The sequence below is a fragment of the Zingiber officinale genome, chromosome 2B (assembly GCF_018446385.1).
Source record: "Zingiber officinale cultivar Zhangliang chromosome 2B, Zo_v1.1, whole genome shotgun sequence".
NCBI classification, from domain to species: Eukaryota; Viridiplantae; Streptophyta; class Magnoliopsida; order Zingiberales; family Zingiberaceae; genus Zingiber; species Zingiber officinale.
In genome coordinates, this window is record NC_055989.1 from 118,885,734 (window position 1) to 118,912,242 (window position 26,509).

At 36.6% G+C, this 26,509-nt stretch overlaps 1 protein-coding gene across 1 annotated transcript; it reads right to left on the minus strand.

The window, feature by feature from the left end:
* Positions 1-21,266: 21,266 nt before the first annotated feature.
* Positions 21,267-23,000, minus strand: LOC122046927 (protein SULFUR DEFICIENCY-INDUCED 1-like). Its single transcript, XM_042607887.1, has 4 exons — positions 22,776-23,000; positions 22,317-22,529; positions 22,074-22,229; positions 21,267-21,969 (listed from the first exon to the last, which is right to left on the minus strand). Exons 1-4 carry the CDS (start codon positions 22,962-22,964, stop codon positions 21,556-21,558), a joined length of 972 nt encoding a protein of 323 aa, XP_042463821.1. The 5' UTR covers positions 22,965-23,000; the 3' UTR covers positions 21,267-21,555.
* Between the last annotated feature and the right edge of the window lie 3,509 nt (positions 23,001-26,509).

Here is a 26,509-nt window from a genome sequence, read left to right on the forward strand (position 1 = left end):
AGCATATTGGTGCTCACTCGACCTTCACTCAGCCAGTAATATACTAAAAGTTGTATAAGGCTAAGTGCCTTTATGTTCGGCCAGACTTTGTCTGGCCGAGCACATGTAAGCACATTGGTTCTCACTCGGCCTTAACTCGGCTGGTAATAAACTAAAAGCTATATAAGACTAAGTGCCTTTATGCTCAGCCCGACTTTGTCTGGTCGAGCACATGTAAGCACATTAGTGTTCGCTCGGCCTTCACTCGGCCAGTAATAGACTAAAAGCTGTAGAAGGCTAAGTGCCTTTATACTCGGTCGGGGTTTGTCCGACTAAGCACATGTAAGCACATTAGTGTTCGCTCGACATTCACTCGGTCAGTAATATACTAAAAGCTATATAAGGCTAAGTGCCTTTATGCAAAGTCAGACTTTGTACGGCTGAGCACATGTAAGCACATTAGTGCTCGCTCGGCCTTAACTCGGTCGATAATATACTAAAAGTTGTATAAGGCTAAGTGTCTTTATGCTCGGTTAGGCTTTGTTTGGCCAAGCACATGTAAGCACATTAGTGCTCTCTCGGCCTTCACTCATCCGGTAATATACTAAAAGCTTTGTAAGGTCAAGTGCAATTATGCTCGGCTAGGCTTTATCCAGCGAAGCACATATAAGCACATTGATGCCCGCTCAATCTTCATTAGACCAGTGATGCACTAGAAGTTATATAAAGCTAAGTGCCTTTTCGCTCGATCAGGCTTCTCCTGACCGAGCGCCTATAGAAAGTCTTTTATTTGGTCGTTCATTATCCTATTAATCCTACATTCACCCAGCTATAGACCCCTCCTATCTTTCTCGACCATGACTTCTACTTCATTCGATAGGTTGGCCTATCATAACCCATATCAAAGACCAATAGATTGGGAACCCTAAATCAACGTGATATAAAGGGATTTCGTGAAGGATTGAAGCCAACTTTTCTCTGCTAGCACTACAAGAAAAATCCTCATAGACATCGGTGGAACAACAACGGTTTTAAGCAAAAACCGATGTCTTTGAGTATTTTACACCGATTTTTCTAAAAACTGGTGTCTATGAGCGCAGATTTTCGCTCATAGACATCGGTTTTTTAGCTGGTGTCTATGAGCGCCTTTTTTTTGTTAATAGACACCGATTTTAACAGCGGTTTTTAAAACCCGGTGTTAATGAACCAAAAAATAATAATTTAATTTTTTCACCGGCCAAAATTTACAAGACTTCACAAAATTCCCTCCAAACCTAAACCAATATCGTGCCCCTTCTCTCAGCATAAACCTAAACCTAAACCTCAGCATCATCTCCCTCTTCCCCTTCCGCCGCCTCGCCCTCGGAGATCTCGCCGTCGCCGTCCCCTTCGTCTGCAAGTCCTGGTACCGCGCCTCCCTCGACCCTAGCTGCTGGCGCCGCCTCAACTTCTGCTCCCTCGATTTCTCGCCATCGCCGTCCCCTTTGAACAGTGGGTTCATTTCCTCGTCACATCTCCCTGCCCGATTCCGCCGACCCTTCTCTTCTTTCCATTTTTCCCGAGTCGACAGAGCCACTCGTCGCACCATTTCGCTGCCTAGCTGAGCTTCGCAGGTGGCGCCACAGCTGACGGGGCACAACGCGAGGACGAGTGGAGGCGAGACGAAGAAGAAAGAGGCAAGTGTATCTACCTGTGATAACTCGAAATCCATGAGGTATAGTGGGGTGGAAAACCTATAGAAAGTGAGGATTTGGTATGGATTTCGACTGGTTTTCTTCTGGTAAAGGCTTTGATTGTTCTTCCTGGAGATGTTTTGATTTACTTCTTTTGTAGACGCTTTCGATATGTTTTCCTCTTCTGTGGATGTGTTTGATTGGTTTTTCTTTGTATACGATTCGGGTTGGATTCTTCTCGGTGGGATGTGTTCTTGTTGGAGGTTTCGGTTGAAGGTTACTGCTTGGTTTGCGTATGTTACCCAAAATTGTTTGACAGTGATTTCTGATGTGTTCACAGTAGGTTTTCCTAGAGATTTTGGCTGGTGTTCGATGATTTGAGGTTGAGTTGTGTTGTGTTTTCCATGATGAACAAGTTGTAGAGAGTTGCACGTTACCTGTTTGTTAGAATGGGTCACAGAGAGGTCAGAAGTGATTCGAGCTTTCCTTGAAGTTTTGGTTCCTAATTGGAGGGTTTCGGAATGATTTAGAGTCGAATTTGTGTCTTCGTGAGAAGTTGATTTGAAATCTTTGGGTAATTTCCACTCAATGAATTTTCCCCTGCAGCATCGTTTACGGATTTCTTTTGATTTGGTTTCTGGTTTAGCTCACTTAGAATGTGATAGCAGATCAAGAAAATTAATGATGCATTATCAGGACTGGTGGGTGGAAGACCTTTCTATGCTAAAAATTGATCTTTATCGACGAGTTATCGCTGCAATGAGGAGAGCTGGTGACTACGTATATTCTTGATGTTTATTTGTTCCCATTCTATAACCTCTGCTGGTTCTTAGGCAGTATTTTGTTACTTTCTCCTATAAACATGATGTCTTGAGTTTGTGAGTCAGTGATTATATGCAGCCTTAGCATTTCTTTATCTATGATCATATTTTTTCTCAAGTTTGTTGATAAGTCTGTGCATATGTTTGATCAACGTAACCTAACTTCTGGTGGTGTTGGTGCACCAGTACACAAACTTGATGGTCACAAGGTTGCTGTTCTCTATGTTCAGGCATGCTATATTACTATATTATTAGCATTGGAATACTTCTGTTAACTGCTGCTATAACTTACTGTCCTTTTAACTTTATTCCAGTGGTTTCTTGACAAAGCATCAATTTTTAGAAGAGCTGCTGAGGATGGCTTCCTCAATATATGGGATTATGAAGGTATTTTTTTATCTATAATGAAGGTTTTGGAAAGTCATTTTCCCATATATTTTTTTGAAGCGAGTCTTTAAAGACAATAGAGGACCACACTCGTCTTCTGTCCATGTGATGATGCCATTCATGCCCAACACTAAAGGCATTTTTTTTGGTGAAATAAGCATCACTGCAATCTTCCATCGCCTCTATTGTCGTGGTTGTTAATTTTAATATAATTAACCTTTATCATGTTAATCATGATGTGTTTGTCTTAATTATTTGGGCTTAACTATATGGATCTTATCTTAATGAGTGTAGATCTAATGCTTGATCATTAGATCTAATGAGGTATCTGCAGATCTAATGCTTGATCATTTGTCTGTGAGTTCAAGATGACTTTTTTTTTACGCCGATAAGCAATCTATAGCAATAGCACATAGTTGTATGCAGATCTAATGCTTAGATCATTCCTCTATGAGTTCAAGATTACTTTTTTTTAACACCGATCAGAAATAAATCTACATATTTCCTAGAAAATAGAGAGGTTTCATCTTTCTAAGTGATATGAACTTGTTATCTCTGATAGTTTTTGTGATCATAACATAGACCAAGGAAGAAATCTTCAAGAAATGAGTTTTTTTTTTTATTTAATGGATCAGGCAAATAATTGTTTTGATATCTGAAATTGTTTTCTTCTTGTCCAATTGATTTACATAGATTTTTTCTTCTTTTAATAATTGATAGAAGATTGATTTTTCAAACCTTTGATAATGTGATATTCCATAATGAAACTCATAAAAGAGGAGCACAGAGATTATAGTCTTCATTTCCATGTGTTATTTATGTTTCCTAGTATTGTTATGTTCTTTGGAAATCTCCTTGTAAGAGTTTGCAAAAGTGTTCTGTTTGTCCATCCCTGAAGCCTTGTCCCTTTGAAGCCTAATGTCTAGCAATGGGTTCATCAAGGCCTCATATAATGTCATTGTGCACAAGAGAGATGCAAGTTCTTCTACAGTGTATTTCGATACCTTGCTCAGATACACTAGTTTTGAATAGCATATATAAATTTATGAAGAAATAGTGAAGCAAAATTTGTATAAGCTAAATAGCCTTACCGCGACATCTACATGTGTCAGGATGGGGAACTAATGAGAAGACACTGATCAACATTTTAGCGCATAGAAATGCCACCCAAAGAAAGCAGATTCAGTTGGCTTACGAGGAATTGTACAACGAGAGTCTCACCAAAAAGCTCGAATCAGAACTGAAAGGAAACTTTGAGGTGGTTATTTTTCTCAACCTTTATTGTCCAATGAATGTTTTTATCTGTAGGGGCAACATCATTTGCAGAAGCTAATATTAATTATTTGAAAAATTTATAAATGTGAAGAGATCGACATGAACTTAGATATGACTTGAACCAATACTATGAATGTAAGTACATAATTAATGGTAGATTGATAGGACTTGTGGCTTGTTATGCGTGATATGCTTATGTACACTATCACATTGTAGCGGTGTATCTGATTATGTTTGATTCTTCAGAAAGCTGTATACCGCTGGAAACATCCACACTTCCAATCAAAACTTGACACTCTTAATTTGATAGCATGTAAACGTTTACAAAAAGCATTAGATGTTTTGTTTCACAAGAGTGAAAACTAGTTGCTTCTACTTAATATGTGCATGGTTTATGCATATGGCTTAGGTGAAAAGGAGAAAAGAACCCACACAAATTGGGACGAATTTAGCTCTGACATAGCATGTACAGTAGCTTAGGGATGACCTTAAGCAATTCACACAACATAAAACACATGAATTAAACAACCCATATTAATTGACCTACATCCCATTAAAGAAAATTTATATGTTGACTTAAGCAATCCTTATGCAACCATTAATGAGTGTAGCATTCTCTCATTTCATAAGCTTATATGGTTGCTTTATTTGCCTAAAATAAGTTACAAACCGGATGCTATGCTTTTGTTACAAACCAGATACTAGTTGGAGACTAAATGATTGCCTAAGAAGAAAGGAATTAGAGATTAGGAGCTGCAGTGAGTAGAGTGGCTGGATAAGCTATCTTAAATGGTAACCTTAGGATTAAAGTATTGATTACATTTTTTTAACCTGCTCAACTTCCTCTAAATATCTAACACATTGATACTCGAATTTAACCTAACCTATTAAGATAAATGGGTAATCAAACCTAAAGGGTACCCATTACCATATTTAGCTATACCAATGAATTTCAAGTTCAACTAGAAGTAAGAGTGAGTGTCAATATGCCTGTGGGTACCTCAAGAATAGGGAACTCTTTGTTTTTATGATTTAACCCCTCTTCATTATTTTACTCACCTCTTTTGTTTTTACCTATATTCATGTTTTTCATTAATCAGATAGAGACCCCTAACTACATTATTTAGGCTACAAGCTCGACCTCTACCACATGGCTATAGGGAGGAAATGATCATGTTGATCCCTAATCTTATCCCTAGCCGATCATTAAACATTAAATGTGTGGGAATTTACTAGAATCTACTCCTACATGAAGCAAATGAATAAAAACTACAAGTAAAGTTTACCTACCCTGTTATGACTTCAGAAGAACATGCTGAATTTTCCATGTATGTTGGCCTTTAATATAGAGGGCTACAAGAGGATTATATCTTAGGTCAAGACACTCCAAATCCATCATAAACCAAAGGGAAAATAGTTTCTACTTACTAGAGGATTGAATGGACCCAAAAGGAAGCTCTAACTTGCTGTTTTGGGTGTTGAACTAAGGAGGCAGCTGCCTTCTTGCCGCATTCCTTGCTGCTGTGGTTGGTAGCAGAAATCACAGAAAATAGGGGGCTTAGTGCAGGATATTCAGGATACCAAGATGGCATCAGAGGTAGTACAATAAATAATATATCTCTTCATCAGAGGTAGCTTTGTTCTTCTATGCTTCACTAGATTTGTTGTGTAGTCATATTTCTTTGTTCAACCATTATCATGCCTAGTAAGTTGTTGTATGATGCTGTCGATTCTTATCAATCTGTACACTTGAATTAGAAGGAGCAAATTATCTATGTTATATTCTAAGCAGCATATACTAAGTGTCATATATGAAAGTTTTAGATTCTATGTTATATTCGTTATCTTGCACAGCAGCCTTTAAAAACTCAGTATTCTATTTTATTTGATACATGTACACATTTGTTTTAGTTATTTGACATATGGTGGATTTATGTGTTTTTACAGTTTACAAATCTCAAGTACTCCAGAGTTGAAATTGATGAAGTGCGGTTCGAGTGGGCTGAATGCATGCTAGATTACATTTGAAGTGTGGTTCTACCTTGATGTGTTAAAAGAATGTTCTACCTTGATTTTGATATCTATTAGCTAGCTTTTGATGTAAAAAGAATGTTTGGGTATTTTATGGATACTGTTGTAAGAAGATTATTTATATAATTTGTGAATATTTGTGTATTTTATGGATATTATTGAATGAAGAATATTTGTATAATTTGTGAATATTTTTGTATTTTTTTTTTGTTATTGTCGGTTTTTCATTGTTTCGGAAATCAAATATGTGCTGTTAAAAAATATACATATTACATCGATTTTCCACCGCTGCAAAACCGGTGTTATTAACTAATATTACATCGGTCATTTGCTGCTGCCAAAACTGGTGTTATTAACATACAATATTACATCGGTTTTACACCGTTGATGAAACGGTGTCGTTAAGTGATATTACACCGGTTAATAACCGATTCGAAGATCGGTGTTGTTAAGTGATACTACATCGGTTTTAAACCGATGTCTAAAATGGCAGACTTTTAACATCGGCTTCATAGACATTGGTCGAAAATGAAATAGACACCGGTGGAAAACCGATGTCTATGAAGGTTTTTGTTGTAGTGTAGTTTTCGTCAATTGTTGAGAAGTTTGAAGAGAAGTGCTGCTACATTTCTAACTGATCATGAGACAATCCAGAGCAATAAGAGATGAAGAGCAAGGTTCTTCTATGTAGTATTTACTTCCTTGTCTTTTTGTATCCTTATTGTATTCTCTCATTGTATTCTCATGTTCAAGTTTATACAAGGCTTTTTCGCCTCTGGAAAGGAGGATTTTTTTATAGTGTATCTAGGAGTGGACCCTTGGATTAGTCACCTTAAGGAGGTGGATACCAAGTAAAATCAAAGGTGTTAGCGATTATTTTAAGTTTTCACTGCAATAAATCATTAACGAAGCAATTAAAGCTAATCACCCCCTACTAGCTCTCATAGTGTCCTAACAAATAGTAGGCCGCTCTTCATTGGATTAATCACTAGAAGAAGCAATAGCTAGAGGAATAAGAAGAAGTTGAAGATTTGATCCCTAATTTCAACAAGTCAAAAGGCTAATCATCAAGGGAGCTCAAGTTCAAATGGAGTTTAGAGATGGATTTGGATATGATATACGAGCACCTCCACCATTTGGATTGGGAAACTTTGATCTTTGGAAGTCAAGGGTCAAAATTTTCCTCATAATGGAAATAAAGCAATGGTTTGCTCTAATGAAAGATTTTGAAGCTCCAAGAGGTTCAAAGAACAAATGAAACGAGGAGCAAATCAAGAGATGTGAGACTAATGACAAAGTAACCAAATTGTTGGTTAATTTATTATCAAGCACCATTTTGTGTAAAATTGGAGAATACCAAGGTGCCAAGAAGCTATGAAGCAAGTTGGCAAAACTTCATAAAGATCCAACCTCAGTGCAAAGTGAAGCTAAATTCAAAGAGAGAAACTCATTGGGTCAAGAACAAGAGGTTTCAGAAGTTGAGAGATAATCAACATCTAAGGATGAATTTGAAGAGGGCATCTACCTCAAAATTGAAGGGGAGCAGAGTTCATTAACACCGGAATAAGAAGAAGCCTCAACATCTGGATCAAATGAAGGATCATGTGCCTTCTTTACAAAAAAAGGTATTACAATGTTAAATGTTAAAAATAAAAATCATATCATATACGTTCAGTGTAAGGAGAATGGACATTACAAGAATAAGTATCCAAAATTGGCCAAGAAGAAGGCTCAAATGGCTCTCAAGATGAAGAAGAAACCAAGAGAGGTCGACCCCGTGATACGAAAGGGTAAGGAGCACATTGTGTGTTTTTCTTGGAATCAAAAAGGACATTATCAAAATCAATATCCAAGGGGGAGAAATCCAACCAAGAAAAATGGAGGAAGCTCAAGTCAAGGGAGATCCAACAAAGGAAAAAAACAACGGTACCACTAGTTAATGGTACTTCTTCATTTCATGATAACAAGCATACTAGAAATAATTTTTATCATCTTAATGCTATTTATCATGAAATAGAAAGCATGATAATGCTAAGGAGAATTATAAATCATTTTATGCTAGAATGACCTTACCTAAGGATAGAAAGGTAGAAAATAATTTTAGCAAGAAATATAAAAAAATTAGATATGTGCCTAAAAAGAAAAATATCCAAGGCAATAATAGAATCAAAGTTTGAGGAGTTAAGGAAAGAAAATCAAGTTTTGAGATTAAGACTTGATAAATTAGAGAAGCCCCTTAAGAAAATGACAAATAACGTTAAAGGGTCTAAGAAACAAAATATAGGTTTAGGAAAACAAGAGTCATCTAAGAGCAAGAAAGGTTTGGGATACAAACGTAAGTCCAAGGAGAGTATGACCTCATACCATAAAGTTCTATATGGTTATGGAACTAACCCTAGATCTAGGATTGAAGCCAAGGTTACAAGGAAAGCTATCCCTAGAGTTGAGTTTGAGGAGATTAGTGTGACTAAGGCTTCTAAGAATCCTAGGAAAGTCAATAGGAAGGTATCAAGGGAAGTTATCCCTAGTGAGTACTTAGAACACCCAAGGAGTGCTAATAGATTTTGGATTCATAAGAGTATGTTATATACACTCTAGATGGGTTTAGAGTGTGTCAGCTCTAATTGGAAGAGTAGTTAACCCAACCACAGTAAAGTTGTCACTTTGGGGTATTTTCAAGATATTGTTATACCTTGAAAATAAGAAGTGGATTGTTAATCTTGAAGAGTAAAAGTATGCCAATCAAAATTTTTAAGAATTGAGTTCGATCAAATTGACACAAATAGGATAGAATTCAAAGAAATGATAAATTGGGATTTTGACATTTTCTAGGGTGATGAGGGTAACTTAAGTCTATTTTTGACTTAGCAATTAATAATGATACTTAGAAAATCTATGTATTTTCTTTATTCTAAAATTACCATGATTGTGTGCCTTATCACATGTCATGACATCATGATATATACATTGACCTGACATCTTGCCATGATATTTGATACAAGTCATGTCATACATGCATCATTATTTATGATAGTCTTTCTTTTGAAAGTATGCATTTTATGTATATCATAATCATTATCATTGATATGCATAGATTATATACACTTTTATGCATGTTTTGACGCACATTCACGTACTTTATCTATGTTTGATCTATGCATTTTTATACTTTTTATCATATTTTAGCATAATTACTCTTCTTTGTTAGAAATATGTTCTTTGTGTATTTTCTTGTTGACAGGATGTGCTTTTGGAGCGAAAACGGTACTTGTAGATGACTTGGAGAACAAATGAAGAAAAAGGGTCCGACCATGTGGAATCCACATGGTCATGTCACATGCCAGAGGAGGAGAAGGCACTAGCCGTGTGAACTCATATGGTCGTGCCACAAAACAGAGAAGAAACAGAGAAGGAGCAACACCTGGCCGTGTGGATCCACATGGACGTGTGGATTTTCCAAAGTCGGAGTTGATTGTGGTCGTGTGAATCCACATGGTCGTGCCACCAGACCAGAGGCCAGGCAGACCTTGACCATGTGGATCCCACACGACCTTGGCACAGGTCGTGCCAAGCCCGTGCCTAGCTCTATTTACGAGGATTTCTTTCCCTTCTTGAGGGAGAAAGGCTCTTCCCTTTAGGAGATCCAACTTGGATGAGATCTGGACTTCTTCAGCGCTTTCTTGGACAATCCAAAGTCGAATTCAGCATCTCCATCTCTCCAGAAGCTTGGATTGGATCTGAAGACCACTCTTGGTATAGGATAAGCCTTCTTCCCTTTTTCTTCTAGAGTTTTGGGTGATCTTGGCTTAAATCTTTATGTCTTTGGATTCTCTCCTCCTAGTTATGGAGTAGATCTCTTATTCTAGAATTAAGAGAGTAATTGTGATGTGAATTGATCTAAAAACTCATGGATTTTCTAATTTCCTATCTATATGACATTGTTATGCCTTGTATCTATTTGATCTTATGTGTGTGCAATGTTCTTGATTTTAATTTCCATATTTGATTGAATGTTTGTATAGATTTGCTAATCCTGTAAAGGGAATGCCCTAGATTGTATGACTAAGGAGTCCTAATGATAAAGGTATCCCGTTTTCGAACATCTAAGGTATTGCCTTAAAAGGAGAAGCAATTCCCCACAAGGAAGTAGAGAATTGGACATGATAAGGGTTATGATGAGTGGACCCAAAAGGTAATGTGGTGGTCAAAGTCCAAGTGATGGGGCAATCAAAGTCAATATGAGGTGGCAGTCATACTCTAGAAGGAGTAAAATCCCTTTATTCGACTTTGATTAAATCACCCAGTGCTAAGCTTCTTAGATTCTACCAGGCCAAGTTATAATTCGGTCGGGGAAAGATGATCAGCCCTTAAGCCAAGCAAACCAGGGAGTCTAGTGTCTCAAGGGTAACCAGATCTTAAGGTGGTTAAGCTTAAGGCCGGCCGACCTTACATATCGGTCAGAATGACTGACTCACTCCACAACATACTAATCATAAGTGATAGTGTGCATGTGCATCCGTCCAGTCTTAGAGTCGGACGAGTATGCTTACCCTGGCCGTATAAAAATTTGGTCGGGTAATGGCATGATGTAGTTTAACTCAATATACTAACCAAACTTCTCATAACATAGCTACATCTTTCGGTAGCCCATTATAAGTCTGGGCAGGAAAAGGACGACCGTGTATGCAGTATCTATCCTCATATTATGACCCAGCGGGACAAATATAGCCCAGCCTGGTATATTGATCAAGTCTCTCAGAATGAAGTGAGTCTTCTCTAGGTAACTTATCATATGCTCAGTCAGGTAAAAGGATGACTAGACATATGGTACTTATACTAATATTATTATTGCTTGAACAGAATTCCAGCACAATATATATTATAATCAAAGGGATTTCCCAAGAGCATGATGCACTCTACCATTCTCCAGCGAGTATCTTAATGCTACATAGAATGTGGTTGAGCAACTTAATATGATGCATAGCAGTGGAATATAAAGAATGCAATTGAACAACTCAATAAAAGCAATCGTCTTAAGGACCGACCGGATTATATTTAGTCAACAATATCATCTTAACAAAGCACCGGCTTAAGGACCAGTCGGATTTTATTCAGTTAACAATATCATCATAGCAAAGTAACCATCTTAAGGACTAACCAGATTATATTCATCTAATAATATCATCTTAACAGGGCAGTCAGCTTAAGGACCAGCCAAATTATATTCAACCAATATCATCATCCTAACAGGGTGGTCGGCTTAAGGACTGGCTGGATTATATTCAGTTGACAACATCATCTCAACAGGATGGCTAGCTTAAGGACTGGCCGATTCATGTTCAACAGATAATATCCCTACAGCTTATCATAATAACAACTTTGTGTCAAAGAATATTCTTCTGGAAACTTCTTCAGGGATCATCGTGTCTCCCATCAGTAGACTAATAATAAAAGTATATTCCTTCTGCAACCCCAATAATAACAGAAGCTATAAATGACAAAAGGGGTATACATGTGGGTAGAATAAAAATTCCTTGGATGATTATAGTGAATTTCTTAACAAACTTTGACATATTTTGTCACCTCATGATTGTGGAGGTTATGTGAGGTGGTATATAAAAGGGGAGTCCTATCCGTGATGAAGATACGCTCACTGACATCTACAACTCTACTCTCATGCATACGTTCTAAAGGTTCTTCATCCATTCATTCAAACTGGGACTAACTTAAGCATCGGAGGGCCTTTGCTAAGGACTCCCTTGGTTTCTAGGCACTAACATTTTGTTGGATTGTCTCCTTGTGTGCAGGATTGAAGGAAAAACTTCTTTTAGAGAGAAAGGTCTTCTGACGATCAATCATTCATCCACCGTGCCCAGTGCATCATCTTCGTAGGTCTCAGATAGGATCAGGATATAATTGATATTTATATCTCTTTGTTATTGATTGTTAGTGTGTTCCTATGATTTATGATTGAGAGACTCTAGTGATAGGGGTATCCCGTTACTAGACTTCATAGGAATCACTTCTATTTAGTAGCATAGGACATGGATTAAGATAGCATTCTGACTTGACCTCCGCGGGGAAGAGCCGGTAATGAAATTAACTTCCTACAAGTATATAGGAATAGAAGATAGGAAATAGGTGATCCATGATACATTGATTAGTATCACAATGAAGTCGAACCCCTAGAACATTTCCCAAACCAAGTTTCTCAACACTCTTTCTCTTTCTCTCTCTCTTTCTTAATCTTACTTCTCTTTACTTAGTGCGTGACTCTCAACCATCGATCGTTTAGCTAATTTGCCGTGAGTAATCACTAGTACTTATAACCAATCCTCGTGGGATCGATAATCTTTTTTACTTGACGACACCCGTATACTTACGGGCTCACATCAATCATGCATTATTTTAATTTTTAAAAAATTAAGGAAAATGGCATCAATTGATATCTTAGGTTGGATGATCAAAGTTTAAATGTCTAATTAAAAATACATGATCTCTTAGTTTAGGAAAAACCTAATTTATATCTCACAAAAATCATAAGGATGACATATATGTGTATTGAGACGCATTAGATATAAGTGAGATGATAGGAAGATGGATATATAAAACTTAAGATGTTGATTTAGTGTATCTTTTTAAGTTTTAGTATAATTAAAACAAATGATTATATGAAATCCAATCATGGAGAAAACTAGTATACAAGTCATGTGCATTTAGTCCAAAAAACATGATTAGAAATTATTTTCTAAAACCGTTTCAAAATTATTTTGAAAAATATTGTTGAAGTCTATCTTTTGATAAGAGTTACCATTAATTAAGTGGATATAAAATAGAGTGAACATTAAATTTTTCAATGGTTTCCAATTTTGTATTAATCTTTAAAATGTATAAAATTTCATAATTTATAGATATTCGTAGAATTATTTAGGAGTTTCTAAAATTGAAGCTGAAATTAAATTTAGAAATCTAAAACTCTAATCAATCAGGTGATCAATTGGGATATAGCGTAATCGATTGAAGCTCAACTCAATCGATTGGTGATAAATTTTTGCTAGTATAGAAGCTCGCAAGATCAATCAGGTGATCGATTGGTAAGGGCATAATCGATTGGAATCCAACTCCAATCGATTAAGACATGGCCTAATCGATTGGCACCCAACGCTAATTGATTAGAATAGGCCGGGATCGATTGGTAGCTGAAATCAATCGATTGACATTGTTGATTTCAATTGAAATTATCTGATCTCAGTTGGTTAAGCCATGTTTAGTCAAGCTAACTATCTCTAACCCTATGAAATGCCTTGATAAGTATTTAAGGGTAATTTTCTTGATGAAAATAAGAAAGGAATGGTTAAAGTGGACTAACTTAGAGATAAGGAGGAGGTTTAGTTTTAATATTGAATCTTTAACCTCATAACTTCAATTTTAGGATTTTCTAAAGGTTTAGGAACTCTAAATTATTGTTACTGCAATGATAGAAGTTGGAGCATGCTTTGAGAGAGAGGTCTTCCTTAAAGACATTATTTTAGTTTTTTTTTTTTTTTTTTGATAAGGAGACAATGGAAGGTTGAGCATCTTTATTGTGATGAATGTATGCTCAAGATTGAGCATAAGATATAATGAAAGGTATGGGGCTTCATTGGGTTGTTTCGAATGAATTGACTCTTGGGAAGAGTTTTTGACGTGTGTCAAAGGGGAAGAAATGTGGGGTTTATGTTAGAAACCCTTATTAATACTTTGGAATGGGATGAAGATGGAAGTTGGGTTGATGGGTTAGCCTAACTTAAATATATTATTAAACATGAAAAAGGAAAAGATTATTGGTGCAATCTTCTTTAGGTCAAGGTTGAGTAGGTTGACTAAGTTCAGATTGGCTCGAGCTTGAGTTTTGATGTTTGGACAATATGTGTGAATGAGAAGTCGAGTAGGTCAAGGTTGATCGGAGACTTGACTGGCAAAATCCTAACTGAAAGTTAGGCAAACGAGAAGTCCTAATTGGAGCTTAGGTAAATGGAAGTCCTAGTGGGACTAGGCAAACCTAATTGGAAAATAGGTTCAGTCTAAGGTGGGTTAGCTAGGATATAAAACACTTGGTACAAGTGAAGTCTTAGTGGAACTAGGTAAACCTAGTTGGGAACTAGGTTAAGTCCAAGGTGGGTTAGCTTGGAGCTAAACACTTGGCACAAGGAAAGTCCTAGTGGGACTAAGAAAACCTTGTTGGGAACTAGGTTAAATCCAAGCTGGGTTAGCTGGGAGCTAAATACTTAGCACAAATGAAGTCCTAGTGGGATTAAGCAAACCTTGTTAGGAATAGGTTAAGTCTAAGGTATGTTAGTTGAGAGCTAAGCACTTGGCATAAGTAAAGTCCTAGTGGGACTAGGCAAACCTAGTTAGGAATTAAGTTAAGTCTGAACAGTAGCTTCCCAAATCAATTGGGTAATCGATTGGGAAGGAGCTTCTTCATGAAACGAAACTTCTTAATTGATTGGAAGTTGTTCAATTGATTCTTGCAGGGCTTAATTGATTAGGAAAAGCATAAAAGAGTCATTGTAAGGTTTGGATACTTGAATTCAATCTGATCTAATATGGTAATAGATTGGGAGTAAGGTCAATAGATTGGGAACCCTAAATCAGTGCGATATAAAGGGATTTCATGAAGGATTGAAGCTAAATTTTCTCCGTCAATTTTTTCTAGTTCTTGAGAAGTTTGAAGAGAAGTATTGCTACATTTCCAACTGATTAAGAGGTAATCCAGAGTAATAAGAGATCAAGAGCAAGGTTCTTTATTGTAGTATTCACTTCCTTATTCTTGATGTATCCTTGTTGCATTCTCTAGATGTATTCTCGTGTTTGAGTTTGTACGAAGTTTCTCTGCCTCTGAGGAGGAGGATTTTCATAGTGTATATATGAGTGAGGTGTGGACCTTTAGATTAGTCACTTCGAAGAGGTGGATACCAAGTAAAATCAAAGGTGTTAACAATTGTTTCAAGTTTCTACTGCAACAAATCATCAATGAAACAATCAGAACCAATCACCTCTCCCCCCTCTCTAGCTCTCAAAGTGTCTTAACAACTACAATTGTAGAAATAATATTTTCAGCAACAAAAATAACCAAAACCTCAATTTGTAATCAGTTGGGAGATAATATCGTAAATGGTTGCTTGGTACTATATATTGAGCGAGATGTGTTTGATACAGTTGATAATGAAACTATTATTGAACAAAGTATGACATCTCAAAAAGTGTTATTGTAAAAGTATATGAAGTTAATATATGACTTTTATTATACATTTTGTGTTATCAATTTTTTAAATTTCTTAAATTGGCCCCTGGTTGAAAATCCTAACTATGTATGTCATCCATATCATATGGAGCCACATATGGGGTTGGATGGGCATCGATTAACAAATGATGACATTAAAGAATGTTATGCAATGGCCATCAGACAACATGGCATAGCAAAATCGTGCTAAGAAGCTAGCTCTTACTTGCACTATATACCAAATATGGGATGTTGTCACGATCCGCAAGTGTACGGAAATGTCGCAAGTAATATAAAAGATTATCGTATCCACAGGGACTGGAATAAGCACTAGAAATATCTCAAAGCGAATTAGCTAAACAACTAATCAATTGGTTTCAAATGCTAAGGATGAAAAATAAATCTAAAATGAAAGATTAACAAACAAGAGTTTGGGGTTTGAGTTATAATAAAGGGAGGTTCTAGGAGTTTTGGTTTCTTTGTAAGATCTCTTGAATGTATATGGTTTACCAATTCTTATTTCTCAATTGTCTAATATTTGTATAAGGTTGTCGGTTCTCTCTTGCAATAGATAACTGGCTTAGGACTGAAAAATGTACCTAAATGTGATCAATTAGATATGAACCTACGTTGTCCTTACACAGGATTGCACCTATTACTATGCTTTCCTCGGATATCAACATATAAGTTCATAGCTTCTTAACCCATAAAGATACAAGGATTGAATCATAAAATCTATCCTACCCTCTTGAATATTCTCATTTCCCCTTCAAGGTTATCCCTCAAACGTCCTTACACGGGCTTGCACCTGTCACGTGGATCCCTCGGAAAATCGAGTGAGACTTAATCTCTACAAAGTCCATAAGATATCCAAACAATAAATCAAGAATGAGAATTAAGCCCTAATCACAATTAATCATTCAAGATCCAATCGATACAAACTAGGCAACATCATAGAAATAAAGAAATGGCAAATCCACAAGAGTTTACATCAATTTATCTCACAAATACTCCCTCCATCCTAGAACAAAAATATCTACTCCATAAAACAAAGAAAGAAAACCAAAGATAAGAAGATTACAAGCATTTCTTCAATTCCAATCCAAGAAGAGGAGAGAAAGAAAACTTATCTATAATATAGCTCCATCTTCGGATCCAATCCTCGCTCCCATAGTCGAATTCACCAAGATCTTCCTTTAGATCGCCCAAAAATCCTCCTAAGGATGGGAGGAATCCACCAAATCTTGCTTTCTCCCAAAGTGGAGAAGATCCCCTTTCAAATCTTCAAAGAGGCTTTAAATAGAGGGGGGCTTTCGGGCGCCACACGGCCCCGAGGCATGGCCATGTGAGGTTCACACGGCCAGAGCCTTTCCCCTCTCTACCATCCATACACGGCCGTGTGGTGTACACGGTCGTAGACAACTCCCATCAAGACCTCCAAGCACGGCCGTGTAGATCCACACGGCCTAGACTGCCCCAGTTTCTGGAAACCTGGCACGGCCGTGTGGTGCACACGGCCAGAACACTTTTAAGCACTGGGAACCCTGCACGGTCGTGTGATGCACACGGCCATGGTCTTCTTGGTCTCTGGAAACCTTACACGGCCATGTAGATCCACACGGCCATGTAAGGATTGAACTATGATTTGCTTCAAAACTTAGCACGACCGTGTGAGGTTCACACGGCCAGGCCAAGTTCCTTGTCTATTTCTCCTGGTTGACCACACGGCCAGAGCACTCCACCCAGGCAGGGCCGTGTGTGGCACACAGCCAAGTGCTTTCTCCAATGCTTAGCTCATAAGTTTGTCCAAGAATGTAGAATCTTCACCAAATTCGACTCCTGTGTACAAAAAATACACAAAAAGCATATCTCCAAACAAAAAGAGTAAATATGCTAAAAGAAAAGCTGGAAGTATAAAAATGCATAGATCAAGCAAGCTCAAAGTATGTAAATGTGCGTCAAAATATGCATAAAAGTATATAAAATCTACGCACATCAGATGTTCACAACAAACATGTCTTTAAAGGAGAGGTGACAAATTGCATCATATGCAAAATCAAGGTACAAGTGTAGATACTAAAGCACGAAAATAAGAATACCGAAATTCTTAATCTATAAAAACTTACAGTGATATCCCGTAAATCTTGGTTCTTCTTGCTTGTCGAAAGAGTGATTACATACGAAAAGCCCTTTAAATTCCACAAATCAAATCCCTCTGTTCTTGGATGTTCTTCCTTCTTCGGTGAAAATGAATCTCACATATCGAATATCTCTCACATTCTAAACTCCTCTTCTCACCTTTGGACACTCCTTTTATAATGGGAATTTCCTAGGGGTAAAAGAGATATTTTGTCCCAAAGAAATGTGGGGAACATGGGCATGCTCACGTTCCCATTTCTTACATCTCCCAATCATCCAATGTAAGTCACTAAGATTAGGTCAAAATCAAATCACTAAGACTAAGCAGAACATCCAATCCATATTTTAAGGGAAAATGGTTCATACGACAGCAATCATATTGAGATATTGTTGCTAAGACGATTATTACACCTTACATAGTCACTCCTTTAAATGAATCAGAGACACTCTCATAATGGCACATAGCCTCTCTCTTGGTGGTACATATCTGTTATCTAGGAAACATTCAATCTCCCGGTGGCACACAACCATTAAAAAAATCTTAGAGATATTCATGTCTTGATATTTATCTAGATTAAATATTCTTCATGTACATAAATATGAGCATCTCTAATCCCTCATGATGACTATTATGTCAAGAGCATGTTCCATATTTATTATTCACACTTATTTCTATACATAATAAAAATGGATCGACTAGTGAATAACATCAAAAGATGTAAATCTATTTAATTTTCTTTTTTAACTAAAATATATTTATTCTAATCATTCGCTTTCCTGGTTATGCTTCATAAATCGAATCATCCATAGTGATAGGATACATGCTAAAGTAGCAGTCACTGATTAAAACTTCAAGTAAACAGCTAAATAGTCACTTAGAGTAAAATTAAGATTAACTTATAATCTCAAAGATCTCACATAGTAGAGGAATAGGGATCCATTCTCCTACTACTCTTATTATCGCTATAGCACATGTAGTATGAATCATATGCTATGATGTTTTTCTCTTCATTAAAAAAAGCGCATGTTTTTCTCAAATTTAACATCGTACAGATTTTGATCTACACATACCTAATGTCTAATCTTGAATTCAATTCATGAATTCAAATCTGGCTTTCAACAGATTTAGTAAATGGTGAGTTCATTTACTTCGATCATTATTAACACATAAATGATCTCATATTGGTACAATTATCAAGGTGACCTTAATTTATGGGTATGTCTTATTCACAGCTACATAAGTTGTCCCATAAGTAACGGTCTCACCTCTATTTATACTTAACAAACAGAGGTGATTGTTCATGTAAGTGGACCGATATCAACCTGTCACATGCTCACCAAGACTTCTATCCAAATGTAACAAAAATACTTACACTGAGCAAATCATGACATTTCATATATTCAATTATTTTTACAAAGTGTTACATTTTACGAAGTCCCAAAGATTTCATATATCCTTGAAATAAGTCTTTAGTCAAAGGCTTAGTAAAAGGATTTTCAAGTATAGCACGTGTAGAGACATACTCAAAAATTATCTTTATCTTGTCAATAATATTCCTTACAAAATTATACTTAATTTCTATTTGCTTGTCTTTGCTGTGATATTTGGAATTCTTAGAAAAAGCTATAGCAGCTTGACTGTCACTGTAACAGGACTCCCACTGCCCTCAGTAATCTTCAGATGCTTCAGTAATCTTCTCTAGATCCTCCTCAATTCTTCACGATCCTCCTCTGGGAACTCATGGTGAAGTAGTTCCACACACAAGCATATGAGATTCTCCCTTCGGAGAGCCCCCATATCTGGTGTGCTACCACCTTTGGATTCTCTAGCAGTGAATGAATCAACGCCAGATCCTATAATTATCCAGGACTAGAAACTCTTCTTGTTCGAGTTTCCAGAATAACCAATCAAGCCATCCAATATGTCCTCTAACTCCAAAATATGGGTCATACTCAATCTCTTGAATGTGTTCCTGTAGCTCATTCCGTCACACATCACAACGAGTTATCCTCCATATCATCTGTGGCATCTGGAATTGAAAATAATAATTGTAGTACAAAATCGACAAACCAATAACAAAATCAGTTCATTTCAATTCACACATATGCACAGAAAATATACAAAATCAATAAGTAAATAAGAAAAACTAATTTTCTTTATTTGTGGAGCTCTAGTGGACTGACATACTAGACCAGTTGATTGAGAATCCAGATATGAGCTTGGTCCGTTATCCTCATTAGACCTAATCTAATTGGACTGGGAAGCCTTACTTATGTTGTTCTTGTTTAATCTAAACTCATTTAATCAATTCTGACCTATTAGCCAATCTGACCCAAATTTGATCAAATCTAACCTATTAGAACAGATCTAGCTCATTTGATCAAATCCGGAAAGATCTGACCTAATAAATAAAATTGACCCAATTTTATAATTAGCATAGACTCATTTAATCAAATTAGTTATGGTTTGGATCAAATTGATACAGTTAAACTAACTAATAGTTTAAACTAGATCAAAGTCTAATTAAACCAAACTGGTCTAATCAGATTTGATTTAAGTTAAACCAATTTGATTAAATCCAATCCAAATACTTAATTAAGCAATGCACCAATAAGCCCAATTTCAATTAATCCTATCTTGCATGTTTTAACGCATTAATTTCTACATGCATTATGAAACAAAATACTTATGCCATAATTTTGCCGGTATGTACGACGGTTTATAGGTGACAAACATGTGGTTGGCAGCAGTCGCCGGTACTTTTCAATGTTAGACGTCGGTTGCCAATGGTCCGACATAGTTGGCAGCATGCAACACAGCCGATAGCTAGCAATTCGATCGCTAGTTCACGTGGTGATCATTTGCGAGGCATTGGGAGGAAAATTGCCAACACAAAATCATAAATTTCAGGCGAGGTGATACAGATTATTCTCATGCATTTAGAATCTAAGACGATCTGATACCATTTGTTGTGACCAAAGAATATTCACATATCTCTAAAATGACATAATATTGTTCACTTTAGGTCTAAGTCCTCTTGACTTTGCTCTTAGCTTCTACCTAAAAGGTCTTATACCAATGAAGATATCATACATTTTTTAAACTCATGATATTTTCTATATCTTTTCAATATAGGACTTTAATTGTATCCCAATAATTCTCCTCTCAAATAAAGGACTACAATTGCTTTTATAGTTCAGGCCTCCCCGCGAGCATCCAGTCACTCTTGACCTGCTCCATACCTCCCAGTGACTTTGTTTAAGGCTACCTCACATGGCAGTTGGTATGAACCATGACTCTAATACTAATGTAGATACTAAAGCATGAAAATAAGAATACTGAAATTCTTAATCTGTAAAAAATTATAGTGATCTCCCATAAGTCTTGGATTTTCTTGCTGGTTGTCGAAAGAGCGATTACGTACAAAAAATTCTTCAGATTCCACAAACTAAATCCCTCTATTCTTGAATGTTCTTCCTTCTTCGAGGAAAAATAAATCTCACGTATCGCTATACCTTGAAGTTCAACTATATATGAATAATTGGTGAGAGTGGAGGTTGAGGAAAGGTTGTTATACTTATAGCATATGCATGTATTAGGAACAAACGGAGACACTGTTTGGTGTATATGTTTTTTGGATTAAAATTTGGCATTTGTTTTTTTCCTGATAATTTTCATATCTTCATTGTTAGGATTAAAATTTCCAAATATATGCTTGCTCTAGAAAAAAAAAATACATTTCATTAAAAAAAAAAAAACAAGTCTGAATGCTAACAATTTATCCCTAGATAATTTGGTAAACATTCTTCCTAAATGCTTAGAGACTTGCTTCCTTTCTCCCCTTTAATTACCAAAACACTTAACCCAACTAACTTTGCCTTATTCTTGCTGTTTTCCCCCCAATTGACTAGGATGTGCTTGTTCACATCTAGGTGGTATCGAACATATTCACAACATTATGTTCATCATTTCTAAACATCAAACTTAGAAGGCCATTTGATCCCTAAAGGTAGATATCTCCTCGAACACCGGCAATCTCTTGGACTTGAATGATACCCAATCTACGATTTTCTGATCGGAGTCTTCCAAAAAGTCTAAACTCTTTAACATTTCTTCCTCCAATATCCCCTTCATATCGGATGCATTGATGGATTGATCAATCTCATCCAACAGCTTCTTCGCCCGTTGCAATGCCTTATTGTCGGTGCTATAAGCGTAACCTTGGTCCACAATGGCACTAATCTCCAATCGTGCCACATCGTACTTGCCTTGCTTCATGAGACACACACCAAGGTTGCAACCGTTGTTGGCATTGGGTTCGATCATTTGCGCCTTGTGGTACACGGCCTCCGCAGCAATGTAATTCTCTTGCTGCATGTATGCCCATCCGAGGTTACCCTACACAACGTATAGACATCAAAGTTATCTTAGTTAGCTAGTCTCAATAACAGTCAGAACATTTATCGAAGCAATAGCATTATTTCACTTCACACATCGCATACCAAGAGTCGCGCGGTCTCTTGCTTGATGGAGACTTGGAACTTTCTACCATGAGAACGAGCCGTTTTTGTGGTCTTCCCATTGAAGGCTTTCCCCACGTATATCATCCTTAGCTTCTTCTTCAGCATCACTATTTGCTCCTCCACTCTCCCACATTTCTGCAAATAATTAAGATTCGTCGACTTAATTCTCGCAAACATCAAAATTAAATAAACATGGAGGAAGCAATCAGATCAGAAGGATACCTTGTACATATCGATGAGGAGGTTATCGAGAGAATCTTGGGCCTGATCGGAGCATAGATGCCGAAAGGATTTGATGGCTTCTACAGCCTCCTCGGCACGGTCTTGCTGCTTCATCACGACGGCCATGTCTTTAAGCGCACTCTCCACTCTGTCCCTCTGATTGATGGCCTTCCAGAACCATAGGATTGAGGTGCTTAAGTCTTTCTCTACTAGCTACACGGCCCAAGCCATTCAAATTCAGAAACTAATTAGTTTTCAATTGTATAATTTAACGTTCATGTATCATCTTCAATTGTAAGCAATGATTATGAAAAGAATATTGTAGATACTTTAGATCGTAAATGCTTTTAATTTGTTGGGAAAAGAAAAAGAAGAAGATTTAAAATATTTAGAACAAATAAAGAACTGAACTAACATCCAGTTCACTCATTATTAGGAGAGAAAAAAGGGAAAGGGAACCTGGAAATGCTTTGCTCGAACGTAGGGACCGTCGCCGGAGGGGATCTTGTAGAAAGCGGCCTTTTCCTTGTCGCTTACACCGCTGCAACACGCCGTTGCCTTCCATGTCGAATCGTTGGATCTAAAGAGTTCTCTCTTCTCTGTTTGTGATAATATTGGTGCGGGCGGCGAGCTGGGCTTCGAGACCATGGAGGAGATCTTGAGGTGCTTGCGGAGGATTTCAGTGGCCAGCAAGAGGGACAGCGATAATTATAAAGACTATCGTATGCATGAAGGTGGACGGGATGTCGACCTGGTTCATGGACGAGACGGGACGGGAAATTAGTCCGTGGAAGGCGAGATAAGGGCGTTTGCGGACGGCCCCGCGCGTCAGGGTTCGGTACGCGTGTACTCCCGTTGAATCTCATCAGATAACTCCCGTTGAATCTCATCAGATAATTTTTGAAGAATAATTGGAAAACTAAATAAACGGGCCGATTTTCTATAAGAACTTTACACGTTAAGGAGATTAATTGAGTATGCGGCACTTGTACACAGGGCGAGAGCAATCTCTTAACAATAGAATCGATCAAATCAAAATCAAATAAATTTTAAAAAAATAAAATAAAATTAATTGAGCTTAACCAAATTTTTTAATAATGATATATTTCTATCCGATTTTAGATGAGATTTGAAAATAAAGTATTTTGGAATCATTCTTAAATAATCTGTAATGCACAAAATCCAATTAAAATTGTAAGTATAAAATTCATTCTCATCTCTAAACCCTAGTTTTCATCTCCTCCCGGGGTAAACCCTAGTTTTCATCCCCAAATCTTCGCATTGGTCTAGCCGAGACCATCGATGAGTGGCTTTCTCTCCTTCTCTCTTCTTCTCCCTCTCTTTGTCTATCTCTCCTCCCTCCTCCTCTCCTGCGCCCTCTCCTACGCTTGCCTTGAGTCGCCCACATGAAGTTAAACACATAATCACATCACCAGCAAGCAATAGTCCTTTCCTAATTCGGGTGTCACCCTCCCTTTTACCCTTCTTTTTCTTCTCACGGGTGGGGTTGATACCAAGATGTTCCGTGTGTCGAGATGTTCCCTTACCCTTCTTTGAGGTCTTTGTTCGTCTAATTCTTTCCTCTTTCATGCTAAGAACTAGGAGGATTGGGTGAAAGTGCACCCTTATCGATCATTGCTAGATTTTGTGAAAATTACCTTAGGGATGACTATTGTGTTTTATTTTGTGATAGCAGTGGTTTATTTTGTGATGGTCTTGTTAGATTTTGTGAAAATTATCTTCGGGATATCTATTATTCTGGATTTTGTGATAACAGTGCTGGGTTTTTTTTTTTTAATGAATTACTGCATTATATGGAAATGACTTTAGGGAAGAGTATTATTCTAGATTTTGTAATAGTAGTTGTTAGGTTTTGTGGAAACTATTTCATGGATAGTTAGAAGGTTGGATTTATAATATTTAAATATTTTTTGATATGTCGTTTGGGTTTAGCTAGATATTATAATGCATTTTGTGATAATAGTACAAGTTTTAAGAAGATATTTTGTGATAGCAGCACAATCATTTTGTAAAAGCTATTTTATCAAATTTTCTTGTGATGTAGTAATTCTTCTTCCTGTTCTTTTACCTTTTATTGATATAATTTTTCTTAGTCAATGTCATTGATCCAGAATTGGCAAAATATTATGCTAAAGTTCATGTGTACTTAGTTAGTAAGACGTTGAATTCTATTACTCATGATTTATCTCAACTGCCCAATCCCAAGTTCTATTTTAGAAAAATTTGGTCCACTCCACTTGATTTTCTTTGGGTTTATATAGGAGTTAGTAGTGCAAAATTATTAAAACTAATTTTATTTCAAAATAATAATAAAAAAATATATTTTAAAAAGGTAGATCCGCTATCTTAGCGACCCCTTAGTGTTGGCTCCACGGATATGAAGGAAGGTACATGCAGGTACGCAGGCCATAAGCGCATGTTGGATAAACTTAGGTCGTCAGTTCTTGAAAATCGACTCTTGGCCATTACGCCAGAGATACTATGCATCCATCGTCTGCGCTATGCCCTGGGACAATAAAATATATTTTAAGTTATTAGGAATAGTAAATAAGAAAATAATTACAAAATACCATATAAGTAATTTTGGAGATAAAATGTATAGAAACCTTATAGGAATATTATGATTTGTTTTAAGGGTAAATATGATATTTATTGCATTTGTATTCCCAAACCTCTCGTAAACTAAATAATAGTATTGGTAATCATATCTAATCCTAACTTATAAACCAAACAACAATATTGAAATGACTAAATTCATTCTCATTAGTCGACTCCATCTATCATTAATCAACTAATCTTTAGAAACTTTGACACCACTAATCATTGTAATAGAACAACGTTAGTTATAATTATTTTCGTTGGCTAATTAATTGAGTCCCTTTCGCCTAAGCTTCCCATAGAGATATGGATTTTTTAAACTCATTGATAAAGGAGAACAAGGTTCCTCTAACATTGTTCTCTTCTCCATCTAATTACAAATCAAGTTCTTCCTAATCCCAACGAAGGAAAACCTCACTAGAGAAGAACAAAGTTTCTCATTTAAACATTTTTTCTCTCCCCTATTGTCATACATCACAAATGCACCACTATGCGATCATAAGTATTGGTCTCATCTAACATGATATTTAACTTGTATTCAAATCCTTCATTGGATTTCATACATGAATACCAAGTCCCCCTGATAATTTCCCAAGGTGAAAATCCAAAATTCTACTTTTTTGCAATGTATTAGTCGAGTCCTACCATGTTCACCCAATTGACTAATACTCATGTTTAGTCAATTGCTCTCTCTAAAGACCAACATATTTTATTGATCTTCTCAACTACAGTATCATTCGATTATACTATGTCCAATTGATTGGTTTATGAGATAGTCAAATTTTTATCAAAATTTCAATCGAGTCATTTCCAGAAGAAAAAAAAAATCTATAAGCCTTTGAAAAATTCTAACTCTTGCATAGAGGTTTGTTCAACTCATATCTACTTAAGAAAATTAGATTTTATCCAAAAATCCTTTCAATTCTCAAGTTAAATACAAAATCCAAAACTAATTAAATTGTTCAAATGATCCTTCATCGTGTTAGTTTTAGTTTCCTTTCATCCTATCTACCAAGCACAAACTAAATGCCCCTTATTACATTAGCTTATTTGGCATCTCATACATTCCAAATTGAATTTCATGCTTCTGGAACATACCCTCAAATGTTCCGCGCATGAAACTCTCCCTTAATGTACTATTTTTTTTTTTTTTTAAGATTGAACTCTATTCATCCTTAACCATATTGGCACACCTTGTGATCCCTTTTATTATCCCAAACATCCCTTCCTTGGGACTCAAAGATGGTGGTCCCAACATGGCTCATGAAGCACTTGCTTGAGCTTCCATCTTTAGCTACCTTCCTAGGTCCAAATGTCACCTAGCATAATTTACTCTAGATGACTTCTCTGTACCATAATCAAATGACACCTTACAATATGAAGGAGTCTCAACCTTAGATGATGAAGATCAGTATTCTAAACTCTATCTATTATGATTAGGCCTTTGCCTCCCAAGCATCACATTTAAGTTCTTAGACTCATTAACAAACTTTTCTAGGATCATCTCAAGGACCTCAAGATTTTTCCTTAAAACTTGGTTCTCCAATCATAACACTCCATTATAACAAAAAAAA

Excerpts from the sequence above, each read along its gene's own strand:
- LOC122046927 (XM_042607887.1), bottom strand. The coding sequence starts at position 22,964 with ATGGTCTCGAAGCCCAGCTCGCCGCCCGCACCAATATTATCACAAACA. Across the intron at positions 22,530-22,775 it reads TTCGAGCAAAGCATTTCCAG|CTAGTAGAGAAAGACTTAAG; the intron begins GTTCCCTTTCCC and ends TGGGCCGTGTAG. Across the intron at positions 22,230-22,316 it reads TCCTCATCGATATGTACAAG|AAATGTGGGAGAGTGGAGGA; the intron begins GTATCCTTCTGA and ends AATTATTTGCAG.